Source organism: Hetaerina americana, unplaced genomic scaffold (genome assembly GCF_022747635.1).
Source record: "Hetaerina americana unplaced genomic scaffold, ioHetAmer1.1.p SCAF_9, whole genome shotgun sequence".
In the NCBI taxonomy this organism is placed as follows: Eukaryota; Metazoa; Arthropoda; class Insecta; order Odonata; family Calopterygidae; genus Hetaerina; species Hetaerina americana.
The window spans coordinates 19901052-19927176 of NW_027287538.1; the positions used below are offsets into that span (position 1 = coordinate 19901052).

The 26125-nt window shown below is 36.3% G+C and overlaps 1 protein-coding gene across 2 annotated transcripts in view; it reads right to left on the reverse strand.

Moving 5' to 3' along the window:
- The window catches only part of LOC139698876 (lysosomal dipeptide transporter MFSD1-like), a 42364-nt gene that overhangs the window by 13559 nt on the left and 2680 nt on the right, over positions 1-26125 (reverse strand). For both annotated transcript variants that reach the window (XM_071597823.1, XM_071597824.1), the window contains exons 6-11: positions 20437-20653; positions 19241-19454; positions 19057-19154; positions 17073-17185; positions 15103-15205; positions 3625-3757 (exon numbers count right to left, since the gene is read on the reverse strand). In XM_071597823.1, coding sequence (XP_071453924.1) covers positions 3625-3757; positions 15103-15205; positions 17073-17185; positions 19057-19154; positions 19241-19454; positions 20437-20653 — 878 coding nt within the window. The remainder of the gene's footprint in view (positions 1-3624; positions 3758-15102; positions 15206-17072; positions 17186-19056; positions 19155-19240; positions 19455-20436; positions 20654-26125) is intronic.

The following is a 26125-nucleotide window of genomic DNA, read 5'->3' on the forward strand; positions in this document are numbered from 1 at the left end:
TGAGTGGGATCACAAATTCATTAAGGAATTGGGATTGAACGCAATTTTAAGCACATTTTAGGCCAGTATCACTGGCTTGGAAGCACTCAGACTAATAAAGAGGTTGGCATGATGAGATGATGTAAAACGGTTAACGACCTCTAGGAAATGGTATATATTTATATGTACATGAAACTTTGCACTTGATGGTGTAGCATATACGCTGAATTCTGTGGTGGCAAAATAAATTTATTTGGAAAATATACCAAGTTTACTCATTCAGAGATTATGAGTTTTCAAGACATGATACCATTGAATACATTTCCAAAAAATGAGAATCAAAGATTGATAAATTTAAAATTACATTGGGATTTTTGGGTCGACTGTAATATGAAATATACATCAAATTTCCTTATACACTTTTAAAACCAACAAAATTGTTTTGGTAAAAACTTGGGTTAATCCAGATTGGATTCCTTGCTGTTTGAATATCACATTGCAATTATAAAAGTCTGGTCACCAATGATGGCAGACGAGAAAATGTAGTACAAATCAGCGGAGAATAACCAATAGCCTTTTGCTTTGCAGGCGCTATTCACTCTGTAAAGCAGGAATGTGGGTGAAATGAGGACGGAATTCTATTCTTTACCATAGGAGGCACATTAAGGAACTTTGTACATCATAATCTTAGTAAGCAAAGTAAAATATAGCATTCTTTCATGCTCTACACTCAGCTTTAGCAAAATATCAAAGGCATTTGTATTTTTAGGATATTAAGGAAACCTACTACAGGACCATAACCATATTTTTTAACTACATACAGTGAAACCCCTTTTCTATATTTGCATGAGAGGAGGGCAAGAGAACAAATGTAAGATGAGGTAAATCACAATACGCAAGAAACTAAAGTAAATGCAAATAATTAAATCAAATTTTTAATTAATTGAAAGGCTTCCGTGACATCTGTCGGATAAATGTTCAATGCTGCTTCTGCTGCAGAAGCAGCATCAAATTTAAACATCCAGAATCATCAACTGTAACAACAAAATCCACTTATATAAAAATGGCACTATGCCATTCCATAATCAATAATGTTTGCAAAATGTGGACAATGATAAAAAAATGGAATTATATCAATTTCTTTGAAAGTAAAATGTTAAAGAAAATGTTCTGGACCCATGTAAAGAAAATGTAACTTAGAAGAATCAGATACAATCATAAGATTTACCCACAATACGCAATGAATAATGAATACCCAATGCCACAATTAACGAAAATCCAAAGACTTCCATGTGCAGATTATTATAAGGCTGGAAGATAACACGGTAACAAACAATAGGCTCCCATAAGAGGTTCAAGAGAGAAGAGCCGATTGGGATACCTATGAAGAGTTAGCTGGCAGGATGAAGAGGGGCAGTGCGAACACAGGAAGAAGAAAAGAAACTAAATGATACACAAATCCATCATCATATTACATTGGTGGCAAAGTTAAACTAACTTTATGGGAAAAAAGGCAGGAAAAATGTCTGAATTCTGTGGCAATTGGGACACACACTTTCTGTAAAAGTTTAATTTCAAATTCTCACAGTTCAAAAGAAAAAGGGTTAAACAAGAGTCAATTTATCATCAATTATTTGCAGCAATCATGTATACTATTCATTCTTACTCAATTTTTAAGCTTATCTATGACTGCCATATTCTTATATACTTGCTGAGAAAGTAAACAATAATTGAAAGTGTTTCCATTTGTAATAGTAGATTATTGTGGACAATTTGTAGATTGGCAAGAGCAAACAGCAGAATATAGAAGACAGAACAGATACAGAAACTTTGCAGGCATCATGTTAAGTATGCAAATGGTGGGAAGCATACATTTTAGGGATATAAAAGTAAGGTTTCACTGTATTTGAAAATAAGTTTAACTCAAGAAATGAATATCCAGCCTTTTCAGTGAACATCAGCATCTGAAGTAATGCCCTATGACTTAGCAACCTCAAGCAAAAACACTGAAAGTGTGTTTCTGTGATGGCTAAAAACAATCACAATTTACACTGTTTTTACAACATTTCAAAAATTGTTGTAAATATTTAGTAAGCTTATCAAATTAATTTACCATAAAATTAGCTTATTTCCACTCTAGTATTCAAATTGGCATCCCATAATAGTTAAATTTAGCACAACCTGAAACCAAAATCTGCACAAAATAATAATTATACATTTACATACATATTATATATATATATATATATATATATATATATATATATATATATATATATATATATATATATATATATATATATATATATATATATATATATATATATATATATATATAATTATTATTGAGTGTGTGTGTACTTCATGAAAATTGACCAATCTATAAGAATATGTTCTTCTTCTATGTACTTCTTCAGTGGTTACTGTAATTCTTTTACACGCATATTAGTTAAACACACAACTACACATGCAGCACATTTCTCTATTTTCTATCATAAACAAAAGCATTACAAGGTATTATGCTGTTCAGTGGCCGAACATTTCACTCATAATAATATACCCAAAAATATAAAAAGTCTCTACACAACCCATAAGAATGGAAGTGCCATGTTAGAAGTCATCTTAGTAATCCATACACTCAAACTAATTCTTACAGTTCAATATCTGCCTGGTAAATATGATTCCCAATTACTCATATCATTTAAAACGATGTAATGGCAAAACAGAACCAAAAAATTAAGCATCTTGGCCATTCACTGTACTGCTTTAAATGAAGTGTACGAAGCCAAAGAGCTTTCAATTCATTTCCCCTTAAACTACACAACATTGACCCTAAAAAATGAAAGCTTTCCATTAACAATTACTGACATGTTTATATGATAGATCATATTCATAGAAACATTTACAGTGTTTTCTATTCATCCAATATCACGAGCAAAGTTGAAGGGAATCAATGAAAACATGGACAAGTATGAATGTGAAAAAATGATTTCCTCAGGTTTTCCCTGAAAGACTTAAACTGAACAGAATGAGATGCAAGGTTGTCCGCGTGTATTAGAAAACATGCCTATGTTATTATATATATTATTGCAAACCTTTCTTGTACATGGTTATTTTTCAGAAAAGAAATAAAATTAAACCCAAACCTTAAGAAGCAAATTCTTTTATGCTTGAAAGGAAGAAATTCATATTATTATCAACAGAATTTTATAAACCTTTATTTTACATCTCTTGTATTGTCAACCAAATAAAAGTCAAGAATCACAAACAAAATAGTGAATTAAAATAAATTTTGAAGCACCATCTCAAATTAATTAACAGCGCAATTTTTATTTATCAAACATTTTAATTGAGATAATTAGCTTGAGGCCTGAGAAAAATATATGAAGGCCATTTAGTCTGTAATAAGCCAGGAGATATATATTTTTTCCAATTGAAATAAATTGAAGTGAACCGTTATGTAAAACTGCGTAACAGAAATCAAACAGACAATTCTAATAAAAATGATTGTCTGGCATGAAAAAGACTTATAAAAGTTATTAAGCTTCCCAAACAAATTTTCAGGTCACTTTCACTAAAACCTACGCTAATAGCAAGCTTAAGAAAGCTTCGAAAGTGAGCCTCTTGATCCTAATAAATGCTTACATTAGCTCCAATCCTGGAAAGGTATCTGTTTCGGATATGGAAATCAGAATGTGGCTGCAACAGGTCATGAGGGGTGACATCTGACATCGACCCTGAAGCAAGCAGTTTCTCTCTCTCTAATATTTCCGATGCCCTGAAATTGCAAAGGAGAACACTTAACACCACTATCTTCATCATCCTTTTCATGACACTCAAGTCATAACATTTGCAGGATAGTGAACACCTCTTGCAAGTATTTCAAGAACAAATACCCACAATTATATAAGGGCATGATTTACCTAGGTCATACTTCAGTCAAAAAATATTCATAACTGCATCAGTAAGACACATTAACCACGTGTTGTTTCACATGAATTTTGCCAACCTTTTCCTAATTACCAGGACAAATAATACTAATATAATCCATCCACAATTATTTTATCTTCACGGTCTCCGATGAATTCATTTCTTTCAGGGAATTTCACTTTTGTAATAAGTTTCATGCTGAGGAAATTATGGAGTTCCACTGCATGTGGAGAATTTTGAATACAAAACTTAACTTTAAAGCATCATTCTTATCACCATATAACCATGAAAGTCTACATTCCAGTTTTTAGACCTAAAAAATGGTAATGAATTTTTTTCACCTACCCAAAAATATTTACTAATGTAATTTTTTTATATGGCCATAAATAACGATTTATCACAGAAACAACATTTGATTATGGTGGGAAATTTGGGTCATCATCACATAATATCACATGATTTGCCTGGGTGAACGAGATAACAGTTAAAACTTTATGGCAAAAGCGGTCAAGATAAGATATTTGGGAATAAGAACAGCCATGACTTATAAGGTTGCTTTGGAAGAAACGATTTTTGCCAATTGTCATTCAACACAAAGGTTAACAGGTTTGCTTCTCTGAAGGGCAGGGTACAGCACTTTTAACTGCTCTTCACAAAGCATTTGGGACTCAAAATGACCAATTAATCTACCACCAACAGGACTTAAACTGAGGAACTGTGTAGGGAGAAGTGCATATACCAACAGAATCCTATAGGATTCAAATTCCATGGGAAGAGTTGCAAAATTTAAGATATTTATAACAGATGCACCAGCACGAATGTGGACACAGAATTATGCATTCAGCTACGCGATTAAATATTATAACTAAAAATATTTTTATGGCATCAATTTATGAATCTGTTCAAAAAGTTTAACTGCCACAGCCAAGGTAACACAGTTAAATACCACTCAATTTTGAAAAAAATGTATCAACTTTTTGGCAACCAAGTTAATTCAATTCAAGAAGTTCTCTTGGGTTTCCCACCGGGTCAGGTTGTAGTGCACTGATGTTTCGATGGCTGACTCTGCCATCATCTTCAGGGTGAAGTCGATGGCAGAGTCAGCCATCGAAACGTCGGTGTACTACAACCTGACCCGGTGGGAAACCCAAGAGAACTTCTTGAATACCATACACCGGGAAAATCTGAGATCCTTCAAATTAATTCAATCTTTCCACTAGCCCTTGGTAAACATAAAAGTAAAAATTCCCCCATGAGTAGCCCCCAGCTGTCCCTGTGGCAGAGCTATGATTGTCTATGATGACCCTGACTTTAGTTAACGATTTTTTTTGTTCAGTGAAAATTCATCACCAGAGATGCACAAAATCCCAATGGGTACCACCTTAACATTCTTTAATTCAAATTTGGCAACTGGCAACCCCTCCATCATGATTCATCACACTCAAATACAAGGCGCATCCATAAATCAATGTAATTATTATATTTCCAGCTCTCTAATTGGCCCCAGTACAATAGGACTGATTGGATTGGGTGGAAAATCTTAGCCTTTCAGTATTGCCAAGCTCAGTCCACTCTGAGTTCTTAGGGCATCAGGATAGCTGTTTCCAAGAACCTCCTGATAGTGCTTGTGTCACGATGCTTGATGGAGTCTTGATATTTTTTTTTTACAGATATAAATGCACTGCTTTGCTCTGGACACACCTTGCAAGTTAAAATGAACACTAGATCAACAGCATTAGGTCTAACACTGGGCAAAACTCAATAAAAGTCTTGCCAACACCCACCAAATGATTCAGCAAGCCTATGGGAACTCCACTCAGTCATAATTTCAAGTGCCAAGATGGTTGAAGTGTTGGTATTTGAAAACATGTCATGGGTTTGTGAGTCCATGTTTGTAATTTATTGAATACCAACCATCGAATGACTGTACAGATGCTAGCAGAGATTCTCAATATTGCAAAAAACACTGCATATGACATCATTGATGACAATTTGAACACGTAGCTAAAATGTGACAAGCTAGTCCCCAAACTGTTGACTGACAACTAAAAGAATAACCGAATGGTGGTCGTGATTGAACTTTTGGAACATGAGAAAAGTGAACATAATTTTTTTGGAAAATGTCATGACCAGCAACCAAACATGGTTATTTGAGTACGACCCTGAGTTGAAGGGGAAAAATCTGAATGACACACCTCGGATTCCCCTCACCCCAAGAAGGCAAAAATGAGCAAGTCCACAGCAAAAAAACATGCTAATAGTCCTTTTCAACACCAAGGGTGAAGTTCATAAACAATTCATACACCAAGGGCCGACAGTAACACTGCCTACTACGTGGATATGCTCAAAAGAATATGATGGGTCAACCAAGAAGAAAATGAAGAAAGGAGAAAGTGGGTCGGCAAAGCACGAAAGGAGATTGCCAAAACCTGACAGTTTCTCATGGCAATTACAACACTCCCAGCCACGCAAAGCCCTCTGCACATTCTGCTGAGTTCTTGGCCAAGCATAAATTGGCAATGCTGCCATAGCCCCCTACAGTCTTGACCTAGCTCCAGCACACTTTTTCTTGTTCCAGGGAATCAAGATGGACCTGAGAGGAGTCCATTGTGGGACAATCGAAGCAATCCAAATCGCTGCGACGAAGGCTCTAAACGAGGTTCCCATTGATGCATAGCAAAATTGTGAGCAAAAATTGGTAGATGCCAAAAGGGAATGTACAAATCACTCATCACTTGTCATGGCAAAAGTCACTCGTTTAGTGAGTCAGTTTTGGGACCAATATTTTTGCTCATTAGGCGAATTACTTGCTGTGCGAGGCACTCGTTAAACACGGTTCCATAATTTTTATATGTATGGGATAACAATAAAGAAGAGGAGTCAGAAAGTATTTATAATTCCCTTAACTTCCCAAGAGAAGATTTAGGCTCCACTCATTAATACTGTGGTCATAAAATTTATTTTCAATTCCAACAGGATTAAGAGAGAAATGAAGATGAAGAAGTGGGATATGTATGTAAGGTTGAAAAGAATAATAGGTCTGATGTGACCATCAAATAAATTGCTCCATATGATTTTCATACCCACGGCCAAATGTAAAGACTACATTTCTAACAGACACCAATGTATTGCATTACTCTGACCATTTGAAGTTTTCCTTTGTGCCTATGCTAGATGATATGAACGAATATTCTCAAGGTCATCTCCAGCTGCAATTTATTCTTAGATGACTGGTTTCTTCAGCAATTTCTTTCCATCAGGGTAGAATTTATTTGGCAATTGGTCTGTTAAGGAGAATGAGGCCACCCAGACAATGGGGTTCCCATGGTAGCCAAATTGATTAACGAAAAAAAACACTCAAAAGTCCATATTTGAACAATGTTTTATAAATATTTTGAGCAAGATACAATAAATGGTGATTGCAATAAGATGATTAAATCCTTTATCTTGATAATAGGTTGAGTCCCATGCAAATAACAAAATCCTGATATATTTTAATGAGACCAAAACAATGTTTCTCCAGAGATCTTCTCATGAGTTTCATAAAAATAGTTCTCAGATCTCCCCTTTTATTATAATGGTTGTATGGTTTTTTGCGGCGGTTTCAGTGGTACAAGTTGAAATAAGGAGGTCATTAGGGTCACTTCCTGCAGGTGGATGTCCGAAAAAATCTAATCAGTTCATCTATTCTTATAAAAATATGGCAAACATAGAACGTTATACCAGTCCTGTTAATAGTTTTGAGTTTTCATGCCAACAAAAAGTCTCATCACACACAAACACAGACAAAGGGCAATCAAAAAATGTTCAAAATATGTTCAGGGGACCTCAGAATCCCTGCACAGTTGATACACTAATCCACACCAGCATGATTCAGACAAGAGTCTGGCCATGTAATCTGGGGATGGTTTCTTATGACATTACAAGATGGTTATAATGTAGTACTTTCAGAAAAATATGTTTTGCTAGTAAGTTTTTCTGGACATGGATCAAAATCCTACTTATGCAATTAATTACTTTTTAAATATTATTTTAATTATGCATTATCAGTGCTACATGAAGCAAATGATTTATGTTTTAAAAAATGTTGTGCGTTACAGAATGCCAATAAATTTATTTAAAATTGATGGCTAGTTCTTTCCATGTCCTTCTGTAACATTCGAAGCACATAAAGTAAACTCTTGATTATCTGTGTATGATTATCGGTGCTCTTCTCTTTCCCAAGCAACTCAAAACGCTAATAACATTACAATCGTAAAGATAATTAAAGTCTTGGAAACTTTGATATACTTTTTAAAAATATATGTTTGAAATACCTTGGCTTTAATCAAAGTTTTCAATTCTGATTGCAAAATCAAACGTTGTCAAAAGTATTTGTTTGAATTAAAATCATTTTTGTAATACCCTTACTTTCCCAAGATCAGTTTCCATTACATTAACCATTCCTGAGAATTCCATATAATATTTTAAGGCAAGGAAATATATAGCTTTACCATGCAATAAATAAGTTATTAAGAATCTACATTGAATTATAGAAATCAGTATCAATTTACGAACATAAATATGACGTCACTTGTTTCGTTCATGAGTTTGATACAGCTAAACAGACTGTCACAATGGAAAAAGGATAAAATCAAGGTATTAGCTCTCAAGTTTGATAGTCCAGAATATTGATGAGAAAACTATTAAAAGACTACCGGAAGATGACAAGCTAGAAGCAGCCATCCTTAGGGGTACATCAGCAGCAATCAGGTGGTGCAGGAATTCGTGGCACTGAATTTCAAAATGCATCACAAAAAGTTTAAAGCACACGTGAAGAACTTTACGGCAAGTAGCTGTTGGGTAAGGCGGTTAAAGAGAGGACATCATTTTTGGGATAAAAGAGGTCACGAGCGCTAATAGCAACACAGTTGGGCCATTTAGGATAAATTTTATGGCTGAATAAGTTTTACAATTATGTTAACTGTATAACGCAGATGAAATGGGCCTCAACCGGAGAGCTCTGCCAGAAAAAACGCAAGCTTTACAAAGTGAATCCTGGATGAAAAATCAGGATGGAAAGACCAGTCTCGATACTTCTGTGTGTTAATGCAGATGGTAGCCATAAATTCTGTGGGAAAATTTTGACAACCCCTGAGCACTAAGGAATTTAATGACTGAAATCCCTGAACTTTATAGTAGACATTCAGCAAATATGCATGTATTTTACAATGTTTTCACAACAGACTGGTTTCACAATCACTTTGTTCCCAACGTCGTGAAATACCAAGTCAATGTTATAGGAATTCCAAAAGATGACGTAAAAGCACTTTTAATTTTGTACGACCCCCCCCCCCCTTTCCCATCCTGTGACACTGACAATTTGCACAGCAAGGATGGTAAGATTAGATGCCTTGATTTGCACCCAAATACAACTTTGATATTTCAGCAAATGGATCATGGAGTAATTAATTATTGCTAGCAAGACTTGTACAGGCAAACGTTTTTCAAAAGACAGTTGATTTCCCTTCACAGGATTTGAACTTTAATATTATCAGGAACATTTGCATAATAAAAGAGAAAATACACGGTTTGCTTCATATGCCAATGATGGGTCATAGAAACTCCATTTGCATGTACAGAGGAACCTCACTTAACAAGCCTAGTTCTTACCAGATTCTTACTTGAAACACAAAACGCTAGTCGAGTAAAACAATTTTCTCCTATCAATTAATTCAAAATATGATAATGTGTTCCATGCCAAAAAAAATAAACAATGCATAAGGCTTATTTGAAGAAAATTATACACACATTGTTAAGCATCATGAATCATCTTCACCTTTTCTTCTTTCGCAGAATGTATCAACCAGGCATGTGTTACCAGTTCAGTTAAACTTCTCGAACTACACACAGCTTACCTTTAATACTTTTTCTTTGGCTGTTGATTATCTTGGTATCTTCATTAAGAGGGCACCAAAAATCACCTTTGCCTTCTCACAAATGATATTCTCATTAATATTATGCTATGCAATTGCTTTTCATTCGTCCACTAAGAAGCAATGTTACAACATTGTTCACGATATTTGATCTTACGCGGATATCCTTGTCACTCCCTTTGAAGCATACATCTCCTTAATGCTGTTCTTGTACTTGAGAACAGTGCAAATCATTGATATCAACTGATTGCATGTGCATGCTTGATCAGCCCTGCTGACACCTCGTTTTCTTGCTTACCAATGATTTTAATTTTCATTTCTATGGGTATTTTTATTATCATTTGGCAGTCTTCGAGTGGCTTTTTCTTCGGAGACATTTTAGCAAGGGGAATATAACTTCACACAATTGAATAACAAATAATATGGCTGAACACAAGTTTGGAAAAATGCATGATCATAAGGGTGGGTAGGATGCTAGCTGAACGAGTGCTAAACACAAACTGAAGTAGCAGGCACACAAGCTGGGACTTCCCCTCTCTTTGTGTCACTCGTTATGCGAAAAGTGGCTTGCTGAGTGAGTCCCTTTTTTTACAATATTTTTGGTGGTAACACTATTTATCACTATGCAAGGTGCTCATGAAGCGAGGTTCCACTGAATCTATGTTGCAATAATTCAATCTTTCCCAGGATAAGTTTAAATATTATCATATATTTCCCAATTTTCATTGTTAATATTCCTTTGCATCAATTCTTTAATAATTTTATATCATCTAATTTGTCTATGTAATTTTTAACATACTTTGGGTTGGACAGAATTTATATACAGAAATATTGATTCAGTATCTAGATTTTAAATTTCGATAAAATGGTCATCTAAGCACTGGCAATCCATCAATCTTCACATGATTTCAATGTTTATTAAATCTATTATTTTTACTCATGAAATCTTGAAATTTTCAATAATTAATGCCTACCATAATAATCACTAGAATGAAAACAAATGCTCTCACAGCATTCTTCATTTGTCAACATATGTTCATTTGGGTCAACTTCACCAGCATGTTAAATCCTTCTACCTTCAATAAAACCTAATTAAATTTAATGGCCATTAATCATTTCAAGTTGTCACCTAGAAAACTGTCAGCTGTCCATATCCACAAATAATGACCTACTTGTCCCACCAGACTACTACAAATACTCCAATTCCTGTTAATTATCCTCTAATCCCAAGCCTGTCTAATTCATTGTACCTGCTTCCTTGTACTGAACTGGAACTGATGAACATCATTAAAAAATTCCCTAACAAAAGTAGTCCTGGTACAGATGGTATCCCAGGGATTGTGATAAAAAAATCAATTAATTCTATCAAGGAACAGATACTCTTCCTAATTAATAAATCCCTACAACTTGGTGTTTTTCCTGATGCCATTAAAATTGCCAAAGTTGTACCACTTTATAAAGGGAAAGGTAGTGAGCAGGATATGAATTCTTACCGTCCAATATCTTTATTAAACCAGATAGGGAAACTATTTGAAAAGGTCTTCCATAATCGACTTACATCATTTCTTGAATCTTTTAATCTCTTGTCTGGCTCACAGAATGGTTTTAGGAAATGCAGATCTACATCTACAGCCACCTATCACCTCGTAAACCTAATACTTTCAAATCTTGATAATAGAATTGAAACCTTGGGACTATTCTTCGATTTTTCCAAGGCTTTTGACCTAGTTAATCAGTTACTCTTGTCCAAATTAGGACACTATGGCATCAGAGGTATCCCTTATAACTGGATCAAATCTTACCTCAGCGCAAGGCACCAACAGGTTATTTTGTTAAAGAACGGTACTAATTTTACTTCTCCTAGTAAAGAAGTTACATTAGGTGTACCCCAAGGCTCAGTCTTGGGCCCTATCCTATTTTTACTTTACATTAATGACTTACCAAAAGTTCTGCAGTCAGTTCCAGGAGCCGAGCCAATTTTATATGCTGATGACACTAACGTAATTGTATCAGCACCATCGTTAAACAACTTGACCTTGACAGCAGCTAGAGTTTCCGAACTTCTTTGTGAATGGTGTTCACAAAATTCTCTGAAACTCAACCCTGACAAGTGTGGACTCATATACTTCTCTAATAAAAATAAAGCCCCTGCTTCATTGGCCATTGACCTAGGGGGAACGTGTGTACCCCAAATTTCTAGATCCAAGTTTTTGGGAGTTGTTATAAATAAAAATGTATCATGGGATGAACACATATGCAATCTTCATAGCAGGTTAAATTCCATTTGCTTTCTTATTAGAAGTATTAGGAAATCTGTAAGCCTTGATATCTTACTTTCAATTTATTACGGAGAATTTTATTCTTTAATTATCTATAGTATTCTGTTCTGGGGTTCTTCCCCTCATTCTGATTCAATTTTTAAAGCTCAAAAATGTTTAATACGATTAATATGCAATGCTCCCTACAATGCACCTTGTCTTTCCTTCTTCAAAAGGTTAAATATTCTGACTGTTCCATGTATTTACATTTATGTCGTATGCATTTTCGCTAAAAGTAATATATCCAATTATATGACAAATGACAACGTTCATTGTCACCAAACCAGAGCCTGCAGAGACCTGCATCAAACTTATTGCAGGACTTTAAATACATCCCTGGAGCCTAAATCAATGGGCCTCCTTGCACTGAACAGGCTCCCTTACGATTTTAAGTACGTAAAGGATCCAGTCCTGTTCAAAAAGAAATTAATATCATTTTTAAGGAAAGAACAGTTTTATTCTGTAATGGAATTCATGGAGAAAAAATAACCATACTGAATATGGAATATATTTTATGCAAAAAATTATTATTGTGTCATGCTTTTCTGAATTTCATCATTGTTTAACATCTATATGTACATATGACGTGTCCTATACACTTATCTGATGTATCTATTACACTGTGTCAGTGTCTTCTGGGCAAATAAAGATTATTATTATTATTATTATTTTAGCATGATGAATAAGCCATTAACATATGTTTCTTCTGCAAGTGGTATAATTTAAGAATGTCTTAGAATAAAGGTGGCCAAGCATTGCGACAACACTACTAAAATTTGCAAAAGAAAACTAAAACAATTTCCTTAAGTTTAACTCGCATTTATTAAATAAAAACCTGATTGATACGCAAACTGTATGTAATGTGTCGCAGTAGTTTTCAAATTAGGTGGCAGACTTCTATGAGGATGAGATTTAAAAGCTGGTTCTACATTGCGATAAGTACCTAAATATCAGTAGCAATTACACAGAAAATAAAAATTAAGACACAGGCTTTCATACAAAAATAAAATTGTTAGGAAAAGTACACTTTTTTTTAACTTCAAAATGGTACTTACTGAAAAAAAATGCCTATTATTTTATTCAATTAAGATTTTTTTCATCTTTGAATTAGATTTTTTTACACTCAAGGGTTTCTTTTTTTCCAAATAAAGTCTTTGCAAGTTGTTACGATTAAGCACGCTCGATAATATTTGATGAAAAATATTGAGAGGTTGCTTGAGTCAAATTCCTAGTTCAACTGTATTCTGCTTAATCAAAACACAAACTTCTGCCATAATACAGTTCAGATTAGCGAGGATTTAATGTATTCATTGAAAATCCCACAAGTCAATTTCCTTCATGAAAAATAAATTTTCTTCTACACAGCATATGGAGAAAGGTAAAAAAGGATGGAATGCAAGGAGAAAGCTAATTACATTCTATCTGAGGAAACAACCATGGAAAAAGATAAAAATAAAGATGTAATGTAAAGAAAATGAAGTAAAGATAATTTGGTTTGGAAAAGAAACAATAAGGAGTTGAAAATACTACCTTGATCAAAAATTTCCCGGAATTTATTCAGAAAATTAAAAATACAAGTTTATTCATCTAAATCTATATTGTCCCCTTCAAAGTAATCCCCATCGACTGCAACACACTTATGCCAGCGCTTGATCCAATCCTCGAAACATTTTTTTATATTCGGTTTTCGGTATGTCCATCAGTGCTTCCTGCGATTTTTCCATTACTTCCTCTCGGCTGCTAAAACGCGTTCCCCGTAATGGTTTTTTAACTCGATTGAACAGAAAGAAGTCACAGGGAGCCAAATCAGGTGAATTCGGTGGCTGTTGGATGGTATTTGTTGCATTTTTCGAATAATGATAGCACTGTGCGACGGTGCGTTATCATGGTGCAAAATCCACGATTTTTCTGCCCACATTTCTGGTCTCTTTCGGCGAATTGCTTCACGCAAACGTCTCATAACGCCCAAATAATACTCTTTGTTTACTGTCTGGCCTTCTGGCAAAAATTCATGATGCACTACACCGTTGTAATCCATGAAAACCGTCAGCATTGCCTTCTTTTTTGACTGAAAACGACGTGGTTTTTTTGGTCTCGGCTCATTTGGTGAACGCCATTCACTTGCCTGATGTCTGGATTGCGTGTCGTACTCATAAACCCACGTCTCGTCTCCAGTAATGATCCTTTTGATGAATGTGGGATCGGATTCAGCCTCGCAAATCATGTCTTTTGCGACGTCAACACGGTCTCTTTTTTGCATGAAATTGAGGTCTTTTGGCTCTGCTACACGACGGAAACCCAAATCATTAACCACAATGTCTTGGGCGGATCCATAGGCAATGTTCAAGTCCTCCGCTATTTCTCTGATGGTTAATTTGCGGTTATTGACCAACATTACTTTTACTTTATCAATTTTTTCACCGACTTTCGATGTCGATGGTCTGCCACTGCGTTCATCATCTTCGATTGACTCACGACCACTTCTGAACCGCTCGTGCCACTGGTAAACGACCGTTTTTTTTAGAGAATCGTTGCCGAAACACTTTTCCAACATTTCCAACGTCCGTGCGCCACTAAATCCGTTTTTTACGCAAAATTTAATACAAGTTCGTTGTTGCAAATTTAAATCCATTTCTGCAATTGTAAAAAATCGCCAACACACACAGAGATAGATGTACTCTTGGCTACGTAACTTTTGCAAATGTCAAGTTATGACACTAAGATTTAAAGAGAATATCAACAACAGATGTACCAATTTAACAAAAAAAACAGAACTCAAATCGGAACGATGGGAGCGCCACACGGTGGTTATTCCGGGAACTTTTTGATCAAGGTAGTATATCCACTGTAACTGATGATAAATAATCCTCCCATTGTAAATGCTACATAATATTTACTTTGCTTATTTTAACTTGAATGAATATTATACTAGAGAAAAGAAAAATATTCTTCATACTTACAATCTATTCCGTTCATACACCTCCCTATCAGTCGCAGACATATTAAGTATCCCTGTGGACATTGAGTCCAAGATCCATATCATAATAGTAATAACAAGTGACACTGTGAAGAGAGACAAGAATGGCTCAAATTAGAAACAGATAAAAGATCAACAATGGTTTCAGCCATTTTGATAAGATTAAAATATTGATCACAACATCAAACTGTCAAGCATACTCAAGATTATCATTCATCATAATTAACTTCTACTTTGCTGAGAGCTTTACTTTAAACATTATCCTTTGGAAATTTCAAATGGATTTTGCATTTAAGAGATTAATTAGTATTGACCAACATATTTTGTCATTAGAAAATAAATATGAATTAAAGAATCATTACAAAGCACCACAAGATTGTTTGTAACAAAACCAAGTATATTTAAAAAGGTGAATGAACTCAATAAAGATGAGGTTCTGTTCAGACAAATCTTGTTCAATTTGAAGACCAAACTTTTCAAATATGAGTCCACTATTTAATATCACAATTGTTGTAGGGTATGCAAAATGTCTGAAAAGGGCCCAAGAATTATTCGGGCAAACAGCCAATCTACAACAGTAATGCCTATGAGATATCTAAACTATCAGGGCAGAATACAAGGTGTGATCAAAAAATGACCGGACTGATTTTATTCTGCGCAAACCGTTCAACGGATCGAAAAGAGACACAATGCACCATCTAGCGACACATCTGACGATGAAAATGAGAGGTATTGCATTTGTTTACGTCGAGTCATTACGCAGTAGCAGCGGTACATGTCTGTCGCCGTGTGCAACGGCAGCAATGAAGGAGCTAGAGGAACAGCGTGTGTGCCTGAAATTTTGTTTCAAACTTAGCAAAAGTGTTGCGGAGACATTTAGAATGATTCCGCAAGCCTTTGTGAATGAAGTTACGAGTAAAAGCCAGTGTTTTGAGTGGTACAGTCCTTTTAAATCAGGTGTTTCTTCCATTGGCAAGGGCTGATTCATTACGCATACTTCCCTCAAGGTCAAACCGTCAACAAATATTTCTACTTAACAGTTATGAAGAGGCTGAGGGTCGCAGTGAACCGAAGAGGGCCGGACATGTGGAGAAACAATGCATGGCCTTTCCACCACGATAATGCGTGCTCACATGACGCTGATCGTGGCAGAGTCTTTCGCTGGAACCGGATCTTCCTTGATCCCGCAGTCACCCTACTCTCCAGACGTAGCTCCATCAGACTTTTTTGTAGTAGTAGTATTTAGGGGAGGCTACCAACAGCTGAGGTCATTTGTGCCATAGGGGGGATGGACAGGAAAGGATTAAGAGAAACCCGGCGTCGGCATTAGGTTACTCTTTACGAAAGGCGCCAAAGGGTCCACAGCTTAACATCCCATCCGACAGACGGCATACTCACTCAAAGTGCCCTCCACAAAGCACCTCAAGTAGGAATCAAGATACCTCTGAAAAATATTCAATAACGCCGGGATTTGAACCTAGGCCCTCTTGGTGGGAAGCCAGTACGTTAGCCCCCGCACCATCTCAATCCCCGACTTTCTTGTTTCCAAAGTTAAAATCAATCTTGAAAGGGCACCGATTTGAGTCTATTGAAGACATTAAAACTAATTGTACGACAGACCTGAAGAGGATGCCTATGGTGGCTTACCAGGCAGGGTTCGAGGGCTGGAAGAAACGTTGGCAAAGGTGTGTCGTCTGCCAAGGCATGTACTTAGAGGGCGACAAGTTCGATTACGCTGTATCCATCGAAATAAACATGTTATAAAATCAGTCCTTTCTTTTTTTTGATCACACCTTGTCTTCAGAGCATAAAATATTAGCTATGGCAAAATGATCCACATTAGCAAGCAAATAATCGCGAGTCTATGACAGGTCTCAAAAAATGCAAAAGTGATTTCGGTGAAAACTCAGTAAGAATGTAAATTATGCAATACAAAATTCCATGGAACCATACCGCATAGCCAACCAAGGAAGAACACCTCCAGCAGAAAATATCCTCCTTTGTCAACAATGGATCCAGCTGCCATTGTTATGACAGCAAGCCCAAGGTTCTGCAAAGATTGAGCACTGGAATGAAAATTAATGGCAGAGCAAAAGTAATGAGAATTAATGGCCATTAAAAGATGCATTTAAGATTTTTTTTTAAAAGTTGTAAGTCGCAACAACTGGTAGGATAGATCATTTTTAAAGCAAAAAACAATCCCAAAAGCTATTAACTAATACAGGTGAAAGTTTGACAGCATCCACAGCTGTATAAACAAAGCATTCTAAAGCTATTTGAAAGAAATAGATTTCAAATATAGGATTGAAAATGTAAACACATGGGGACATGTTAAGTGCTCCACATTGATTCTTACAGCAGCTATATTTTTTTATAACGAATTATGGTAAGGATATCGCAGAAATTGGGAAGACAAACAATAGGAGATATATGCATTGCTATTGGGACAGATGTAATGGCAATGGCATCTTACAGAAACAGCAGGCATAGATGAATTATAATAGGTGAATTTTACTTTCATAAGAGCAGTTACAAGTATGTTTTAAGTGCCTAAAAAGTGAGCCATATATCTGCTACTATTAATGGCATTGCAATAAAAAAATATGCAAAAATTGTGATCCAATTTGCTAAAGCAGAATCCTAATAATGATAAATTGCACAGTTAAAATTTCATAAGTAATAACAATCTTTTAAAGTACTGATAAATAGGTTCAGTTGTTAGGTTCCCCAATTCCAATAGTTCACGAGCGATTAGAACCAGAACAGGAATTGAAACAAAAAAGATAAGTCCCAAAACTGCTATTCAAACTAACTGCCAGTTAAATGTTAATAACAAAGTAAAATCTAAACATGAGATCATAATACCCACCAAATATTTTTAGATCAAAGCTTACACATTTTTATAAACTCTGTAAGTGCATGTCACAACTTGTCACAAAAATTTCATCTGTTATGAAGATATATATATGTGGTCCACAACTATTCACTACCAGTCAGAAATACAATGCCATGGTGACCAACCGGGAGGCTCCTCCACCAAAGATCACCGAGTCACATGACCCGTGGGCTCATGTATATAAGACGGCCAGGCCAAATATAGAGTGGCACTCATCTACCCTGAGGACGATGCACGAGTCGAGCATCAAAATGTTAGCCTGAACCGGTGGAAGACCCGGTAAAATGTCATCAAGCAAATATGCTGGGAAAGCACTAGATCTTAACTCAATCATTTCAGTTTATCAAAGTAGAAAAAACATACACAAAAGCCTTACTCTACTAGAAACTCTTCTATGCAAGTAATTACGGGAAAATATTTGTCAAGCAAATCTCACAAATATTGGAAACTCACATTTCATCCTCTTCCTCATAACAACATGTAACCTCATATTCATAACAAGCAAAAATGTTGGAAACTGTAATCTTGCCATTTCTTGACAGTAGCATGAGAAATATATCATGAAGTAAATTTATGTCTATAAATTTTGCATGATCACCACTTACTTTTGAAACTTAAAACCAGTCACAAATGTTTTACAATATTTCTGCGATAGTGTGAAACTTCTCTCGAGCCCTAACATTAACTTCTGATAAGAAGAATATTTCTTTCAAGGTGTTACAGCTTTCATTTACATTTCCTACCTCCAACATAGCCTGATTCCTATCCAAATCACCATAAATACACATTTTAGAACTAAGGTTCGAAGGGACCAGAATGAAACTAAAAGCACAACTGACCAATCCCTTCTTAAAAGATTGAAAAAGTGAACTCTCACCAGCTTGAAAACATTTTGAGGGGACAGCTATCACTGAATCACCAAATTTTAAGCATCACAATTACCCCGAGAACGACAGAAAATTTTAAGAACACAAAATTGGTCAATATAGTCATGAAGGAAACCTTGAGAATTCAACCACACACATATAATCATTCACTTACATGCCATAAGCAGTTCCAAGTTGATAATCCGGAATGACAAGAGACACCATTGGCCACAGGGCACTAGCAAGCATTGAATAAGCAAGGCCCATGATGCTCTGGAATAGAAATTTCACACGTTAAAGCAAAACATTTCTAGAATGCTTATTATCACTGTCACATGAACACAAATGTTGACACTTACCATTCCAATAAAGGGATTGAGGAATGTGAAGGCAAGGAGAGCATGGCAACCAAGGGTCACCAAAATAGATAACAAAACCCAAAACACGTTGCGTCCCAATTTGTCCACCAGTAAACCCAGCAGCGGAGACGCAAAGGCTGATATTACATACACAATACTGTTCACTTGATTGGCAGCCTGAGGGGAGAACTCAAATTTTCTTTCAAAGAAAACTCTGGAAGAAATAAAAGAAAAGGAATTATCAGGTTTGACCTGAGCTCGCCAGAAAGCCAAGTGAAAACAATGTTCACCGAAGGGTGATGAATGAGCACAGCTACAACATTACATCTTTATTGAAAAAATTATCACCCAATTAAAAACTCACTTCATTTTTTGCAATCAAATTGAAATGGTACAATTCTAATTTAAGGTTAATTAAATATTTATAACTGGAATTGCACAAAAACAGGAAATCCCTTTAACATGAGGCCTAATGTGTCAATAATTATGCACCCATAATGCTTTAAATCAGTTCAATTTGATCATCAAGAGCAGAACTGTTTCTACAGAATTATACCTTTCAATAGAGATTTTATACCACAGTAAGTTCTCAAATAATATTTATACACTGACAGCTTCCATTTTTCAGGATTTCACTGCATTTGTTTGCTTCATGCAAACAACAATTTCTCCTCCATTTCAGGAGTCAAAATTAACAAAAATTTCTCCTCTATAACTTCGGAAAATTTCCTAAGTGATGGAGGAGAAACTGCTCCCCGTCAAAGGTGAACAAGACATCACATTCAAGACAATATCAGCATAAATATTAGCAAGAATATTAGTATAAATTTTGGCAAATTTTGTCTTCATATCACATTAAAAAGGTTTTCCATTACATTAAATAAGTGAATAGCAATGAGATGAAAGATCACTATTTGTAAACAGTCAACAGATAAGTAGGAGAGAAAATACTTTGCTCTTCAACACGATATAATTTCATTTAAAGCCAGTTTCAATACAGAGACAATGCATCAAAAACAATACATATGCAATTTCAAAACATGACACTTATTCACCACAACCTTTGAGCGGAAAAATCTGGGCAACAGCTAGTCTCAATGGCAAATTACAGAGGAAACAAAAAGTCATAGTACGAACTAAATAGGAAACTATTAGCTATTAATAGTGATAATCACAATAAACAAATCTATACTCACTTTCCTAATGCTATAAATGGAAAAATGGTGACATAATAAACCACACACACTCCGGATACCATCCAAAACGTTGCCGGAAAGTGTTTCACGTCTGTTATCCGTACCACTTCAGCTGGGTCATTTGCCTCATTGCCATTGCCCCTTATCTTCTCTGCTCGCCAGTCCATCCAACCAAGGGCAAATGCACACACCAGTGACAACAAGCATGTAGTGGATGCTGAAAAGGGTGAATTGAGATGTTATAGGAAACTTTCATGGTGGTGGACAAACTTAGTTCCCCCTATAAAAGTGGATCCCTAAGTATGACGTATGATGAGTTTCCAAAAGACAGCGTCTTTTACGATTAATGCATTATTAGTACTCACAATTTATCACAAAGAATGAACCCCAGGTTCGAATCCTGATAACAAAATGGTATCCTAATATCTACTACGGTGTTATGCTGTCTGTCAGATGGTATGTTAAACAGTGTAATTCTGTGGTGCCTTTTGCTAGGAGCAGACTAATTCTGACATCAGGCTTCTCTCTCCACCCCTCCCCATTCCCCAAAAACCAAGCATTGACCAAATTACCCACCTATCCCTAATGGCATCAGTGACCTTAGATGTCGGTTGTCTCCTTTTCCATGACATTTTCATAATTCCCAAAGACATGAGGATCGCAATCCTACGCCAATATTACCACTTCATTCAAAATGGTATAAAGACCTGGACTTTGATGCACCCTTTACTAACAATTGTGTACAGGTAATTCTCAGTAGCTAAGCTATTCTTAGGTATCTATAATTCTACAATAGCATCTAATGTACATCAAATCATGCACAATGGGAAACAGCATTTATTTATCTTCAAATGTGTGCATATAAAATGCTGATTAAGTGCAACTGTAAGAACTGGTCTTGTTTGTGACTTTTGGAGATCATCAGCCATTAGTCATAACACAACTAATGTCAAAGTTGAACGATATGGTCCAGAATAATTTTGCATGCATTCAAAAGATCTTCTTCATTGATCCACAGCAATTTGCAAGAAAAGCAGAGGATCATACTTCACACACCTCCGTGTGGAGGAAGTGCACTGCAGCATACGTGAACTGGAAGAGTTGGGAAGGAAAAGGCCAGACTACTCAGCTCATTGGCCTTTCAATTTAGATGCTGAGATGAGAAGGCATTACCAACATTTGCCCTTGTCAAGGCATCTATCGACTCACAAGCTACACAACGCTTCCTAAGAAGAACAGGGTTTGCCCTAGTCCGTGAACGGATTCACGACAAAAGAAGGCGCTTGGATTGGAATGGAAGAAAACTGCAGAATCAGAGGGCACCTGAGGGTATGCCCATCTGAATATAAACCAGCCATAACACAGGCTCGACATCATCAGCCCTGAGGATGGAAAACAACACATTTTCCAAAACGTTGGTGTCATTGATGGAGGAACTGACCCGGCGGTAGTCCCGAGTAGCCTTTTTCACTTCTTCAATAATGCTTTTTGTACTTTTTGTATTAAAAATCAATTGGAGGCTACGAACATATTGTCATTGAGAGCTAAAATTTCAAGCACACCAATTTGCACAATTCATAAAAATAATTTTTCCAAGAGAAAGGAGAGATTTGAACAATTTTCCCCTTATCTAAAAATTCGATGACCTCATGGTAAATGGTGTTGATCATGCATTATCACAATGTGCACCCTAGTTAGAAAGAGTAGAAGTCATTGAAATACTTCCGTTTCCTCAAAATCTACTGACTGCATTCGGTGCAAAACACTTGTTGGGTTATAAAATGCACTTTCCTCAATCAGCCAGAAAGATTCATTCCGGGATCAACCCACAAGTACACACACAAGTCCACAGTTCAACTCGAAGAAGATTTAGCCTGCTACTTCTATAAGTCCTTGCATCAAATTGGAGTACATCATCATTTCTTTTTCTATTTTCCACACCCACTCCCCACACTGCTGATTTTTTCTGACATTACCCCATCTCCCTTCTCAAACATTAGCCATTAAACTTGCACCTTATGAATTATGAAGTGATTGGCATTAATAATTGATGTCATTCCTCCCCCTTGAACCACAACGTAATGAATAGTTTCTGGATTTTACTCTAGGCATTTATAGAAATATTAACACTTCATTTCTTATCAATAGTTCATGTCAGAAGCATAAAGTTAGAATTTTATAGAATAATGAGCCATAGAATTTGAGGAAGAAAATCACTTCATACTTAATGATAAAGCATTATTTTTGCAAATAATTAATTAATCAATTTGTATCATTAAGAAATATTCCTGAGGTCAAGAAACGCACAGCAGATCATAAGAATGTACTCCACTATCTTCCTCAAGGTTGAATGAGGTCAGCACTAGATTGGCACATCATCTCAGAGAGACTGAAACATGACTTCTTCACCGATGATGATTACGTGTTATAAAAAAACATTTCAACATTCTATAGCACCATACCATGACCTCAATCACAAATCACTGATTCATCAGTAATTACTCATCATTCATCATTTCCCACAAATTACTAATCACAGTCAAGTACCAACAGACATAGTCAGAGGCCTACAACGACTTCATGAGTCCAATTTCTTAAATGTCAAAATTTGAAAGACAAAAACTTTTTAAGTTCCACTGAATTTTGTTTACACCAGGTTTCATCACACAGTCAACATCATCAGGTGAATAAAAATCATGTGTCTTACTACAATTCAGTGGAATTTTTATTTTCAAAAGTTTTTATTTTTCAAATAGTAACCATGAAGTTCCATTAAGTTGAGCTGAGTACCATAGAATTCTCTCTACATGTCCTTTATATCCTCCCCACCTAAACCATCACAAGGGAATTCAGCAGGAGATGCTAGGAAACCGGCCATTAAGAGTATTGCTGATTAATGATGAAAGATTGCACTGATTTTCAGGAATTTTGCATTACCATATGCCATGTTTCCTTCCGTTATAGTCACAAAGTGTATTAGAGGAAAAAAATTACATTTTATTGATGCTTGGCAGTTGACTTTCGAAGTTTAAACTCAAATGATGTGTTTAACTAATATTTTGAGCAAGCATGTATGTATTCACTATGCTTCCAGTGACTCCAACCCAGGTTTTCTTAGAGTATGATATCATTTTGTTCATTCATAATGCATTTTTGTTAAATGGGCAGCTTTGCAACATTTAGTACACTCATTTTTGCCATAAGTTCCAACTTTTAACCCTATATTAAGTGAGGATCAGAGGTAATTGTCCTGCCCAATGGAATATGAGGTTACCCAAGAATGGCAAGCACAAGCATTCAAACTGTTTTTTTGTCCGTAATACTTCCATAATAAACCCCAAAGTTACCTCATAAAAAATATGCAAACAAATCAATATACATTCATGTTCTAATGCCAAGCAAAATTTTCTGTAAAACCTCAATTTCACATTTAAAAATACACAAATACACCTTACTTTTTGCAAACAACTTTACTATTCAACCATTGAAAAAAAAGCCATTTGTTCTTTTACTCCATTTTTCATTAGAAAACCATAAAAACAGTAATCGACTGGGAGGTTGGTTTGGTAGGAGTCAGTAGAGTACACCCAATACTAAGCCCAACGGCATGTGAAATTTACACATCAGGATAGGGGGGCTAGATCCTAACCCTGAGCCACCTACGGTTTTAAAGGAAGTTGTGGCACCTGAAAAATCACACAGCTTGGATGAAGCTTCGGGCAGCTGTGCCTATGGAATATAACCCAGTCAATTGTCCAACGCTCTACCCCTGGACTACCAAAGTCCCAAAGTTTTTCATTATCATAGTTTTAAAAAATTAAAAGATACAATTTGCAATAGTGCAAAATTTACCTATGATGTTTCTGATCAGAAAAAAGATGATTAGACGAGTAAAAACTCGGAAATCATAAGTTTTAATGTAGTTGCTATTAATTCTGCAAGAGGATGAGTGTAGATTGTGATGCTTTCAAGATGTTGGTGTGGGACAAAGAATGAAGAAAAAGAGTTGGACAGAGAGGAAGACGAACAACAAGGTTTTAAAAAGGGTGGGTGAAGAGAGGAAGTTACTGTTGGGGGAAATCCAAAACAGTAAGACAAAGTGGATCAAGGAAATATTGAAAGTACGATGGGATGACAATGAAGCCACGATAGAAGGGAGAATATTTGGTAAGCAGGGTAGAGGAAGATAGTGGGCTTTTATGACACCATTGAGTTGGGCAGAAGAAATGAAGAGATGAAGAAAGAACTAGGATGGGAATCATTAGAAGAGAGAAGATTCAATGCAAGATTGATATTATTAAGTAAGTAGATATCAGATCTGCATGTTTCAGCACCGAGGTCTCGCAAATTATTCATACTGCTACATACACTGGTCGCTTGAATCATGCATATAAAATTCGGGAAATAGATGCCAGAACTAGCCGACTCAAGGACTCCTTCTTCCCACGAACAATACAGGATAGCAACTGCAGGGTTATAGATAGCAAAAATTCCACTTGCCACCCTCTGCATCTAGGGAATAATTAGTTCTATTTAAATGCATGCTCTTTCACTAACCTTGTGTGTTTTGTTATCATAACCCATTCTTACCGAATGGCCTAATTAGTGTTCTGTTCATCTGTTTGTAAGTCTCCCTTTCAATCCCTCGTCCCTCTTTCAATCCCCCGGGGGAAATTCCTGCTACCTGCAACGTTGGGTCGCATTCCCTGCCTTTTACAGTCTCCTCGGGGGGTAGAGTGTTTTTTTATGCATGTTCATGTGGTGATGGAGTTTCACATTCTTGCTTGTTGTGTCCTGGCTTCCATGTTGTAGGATGGCTTTCGTGCTGCATCCTGGGGTGCAGTTTTTTATTGGCTTGCGGTATATGCATTTGCATGAGTGTTGGATGAAGGGATTTTTGCGTGAGTGTGTGCGCTGCTGTGGGTGTAATTTTCCATGCTGTTGTTTTACATGTGGTATTGTTCCTTTTTACGGTTGGTGACCTAACACCCCCCGCCACACGCCCTTGCGGCGGCTTGCGGGGTATTATGTACGAGGGTCATCCGGAAAGTAGTACCCGTTCGTGCCGCATGAAGTGCTGACGACGCGAGTAGCCGCTGGACGAGGTCAGATAGCTTCAGTGGCTTGTCTGCCTTCTCTGAGCCAAGTTGCGTGACGCTAGCATTGCCTGTGTTGTTTCTGTGATTGTTTACAATGTTTAAAAAAATTGAGAACGCCGCCAGTTGTGAAGTGAGGGCAGTGATTAAATTCCTCAATGCAAGAAACGTTCGCCCATGTGATATTCATCGCCAATTAAAGGAGGTGTATGGAGACAATGTAATGGACGAGTCGTCTGTTCGGCGGTGGTGTCGCAACTTCAACATGGGGAGGGGGAACACACACGACGATGAGCGTTCGGGGAGACCGTCTGTCATTACAGACCAACTGGTGAGCTCAGTTGACGAATTCGTGAGGAACGATCGGCGCGTCACAATTGATGACATCTGTGAGCATTTTCCCAATGTTTCTCGAACAATTGTTCATGAAATTGTTAAACACCATCTGCATTATGCAAAAATTTGTGCAAGATGGGTCCCTCGCGTATCTCAATGAGCTGGCGGCGAAGGACTATGCAGCAGGAATACAGAAACTTGTCACACGTTATGACAAATGCCTTAATTTGCTTGGAGATTATGTTGAGAAGTAGTTT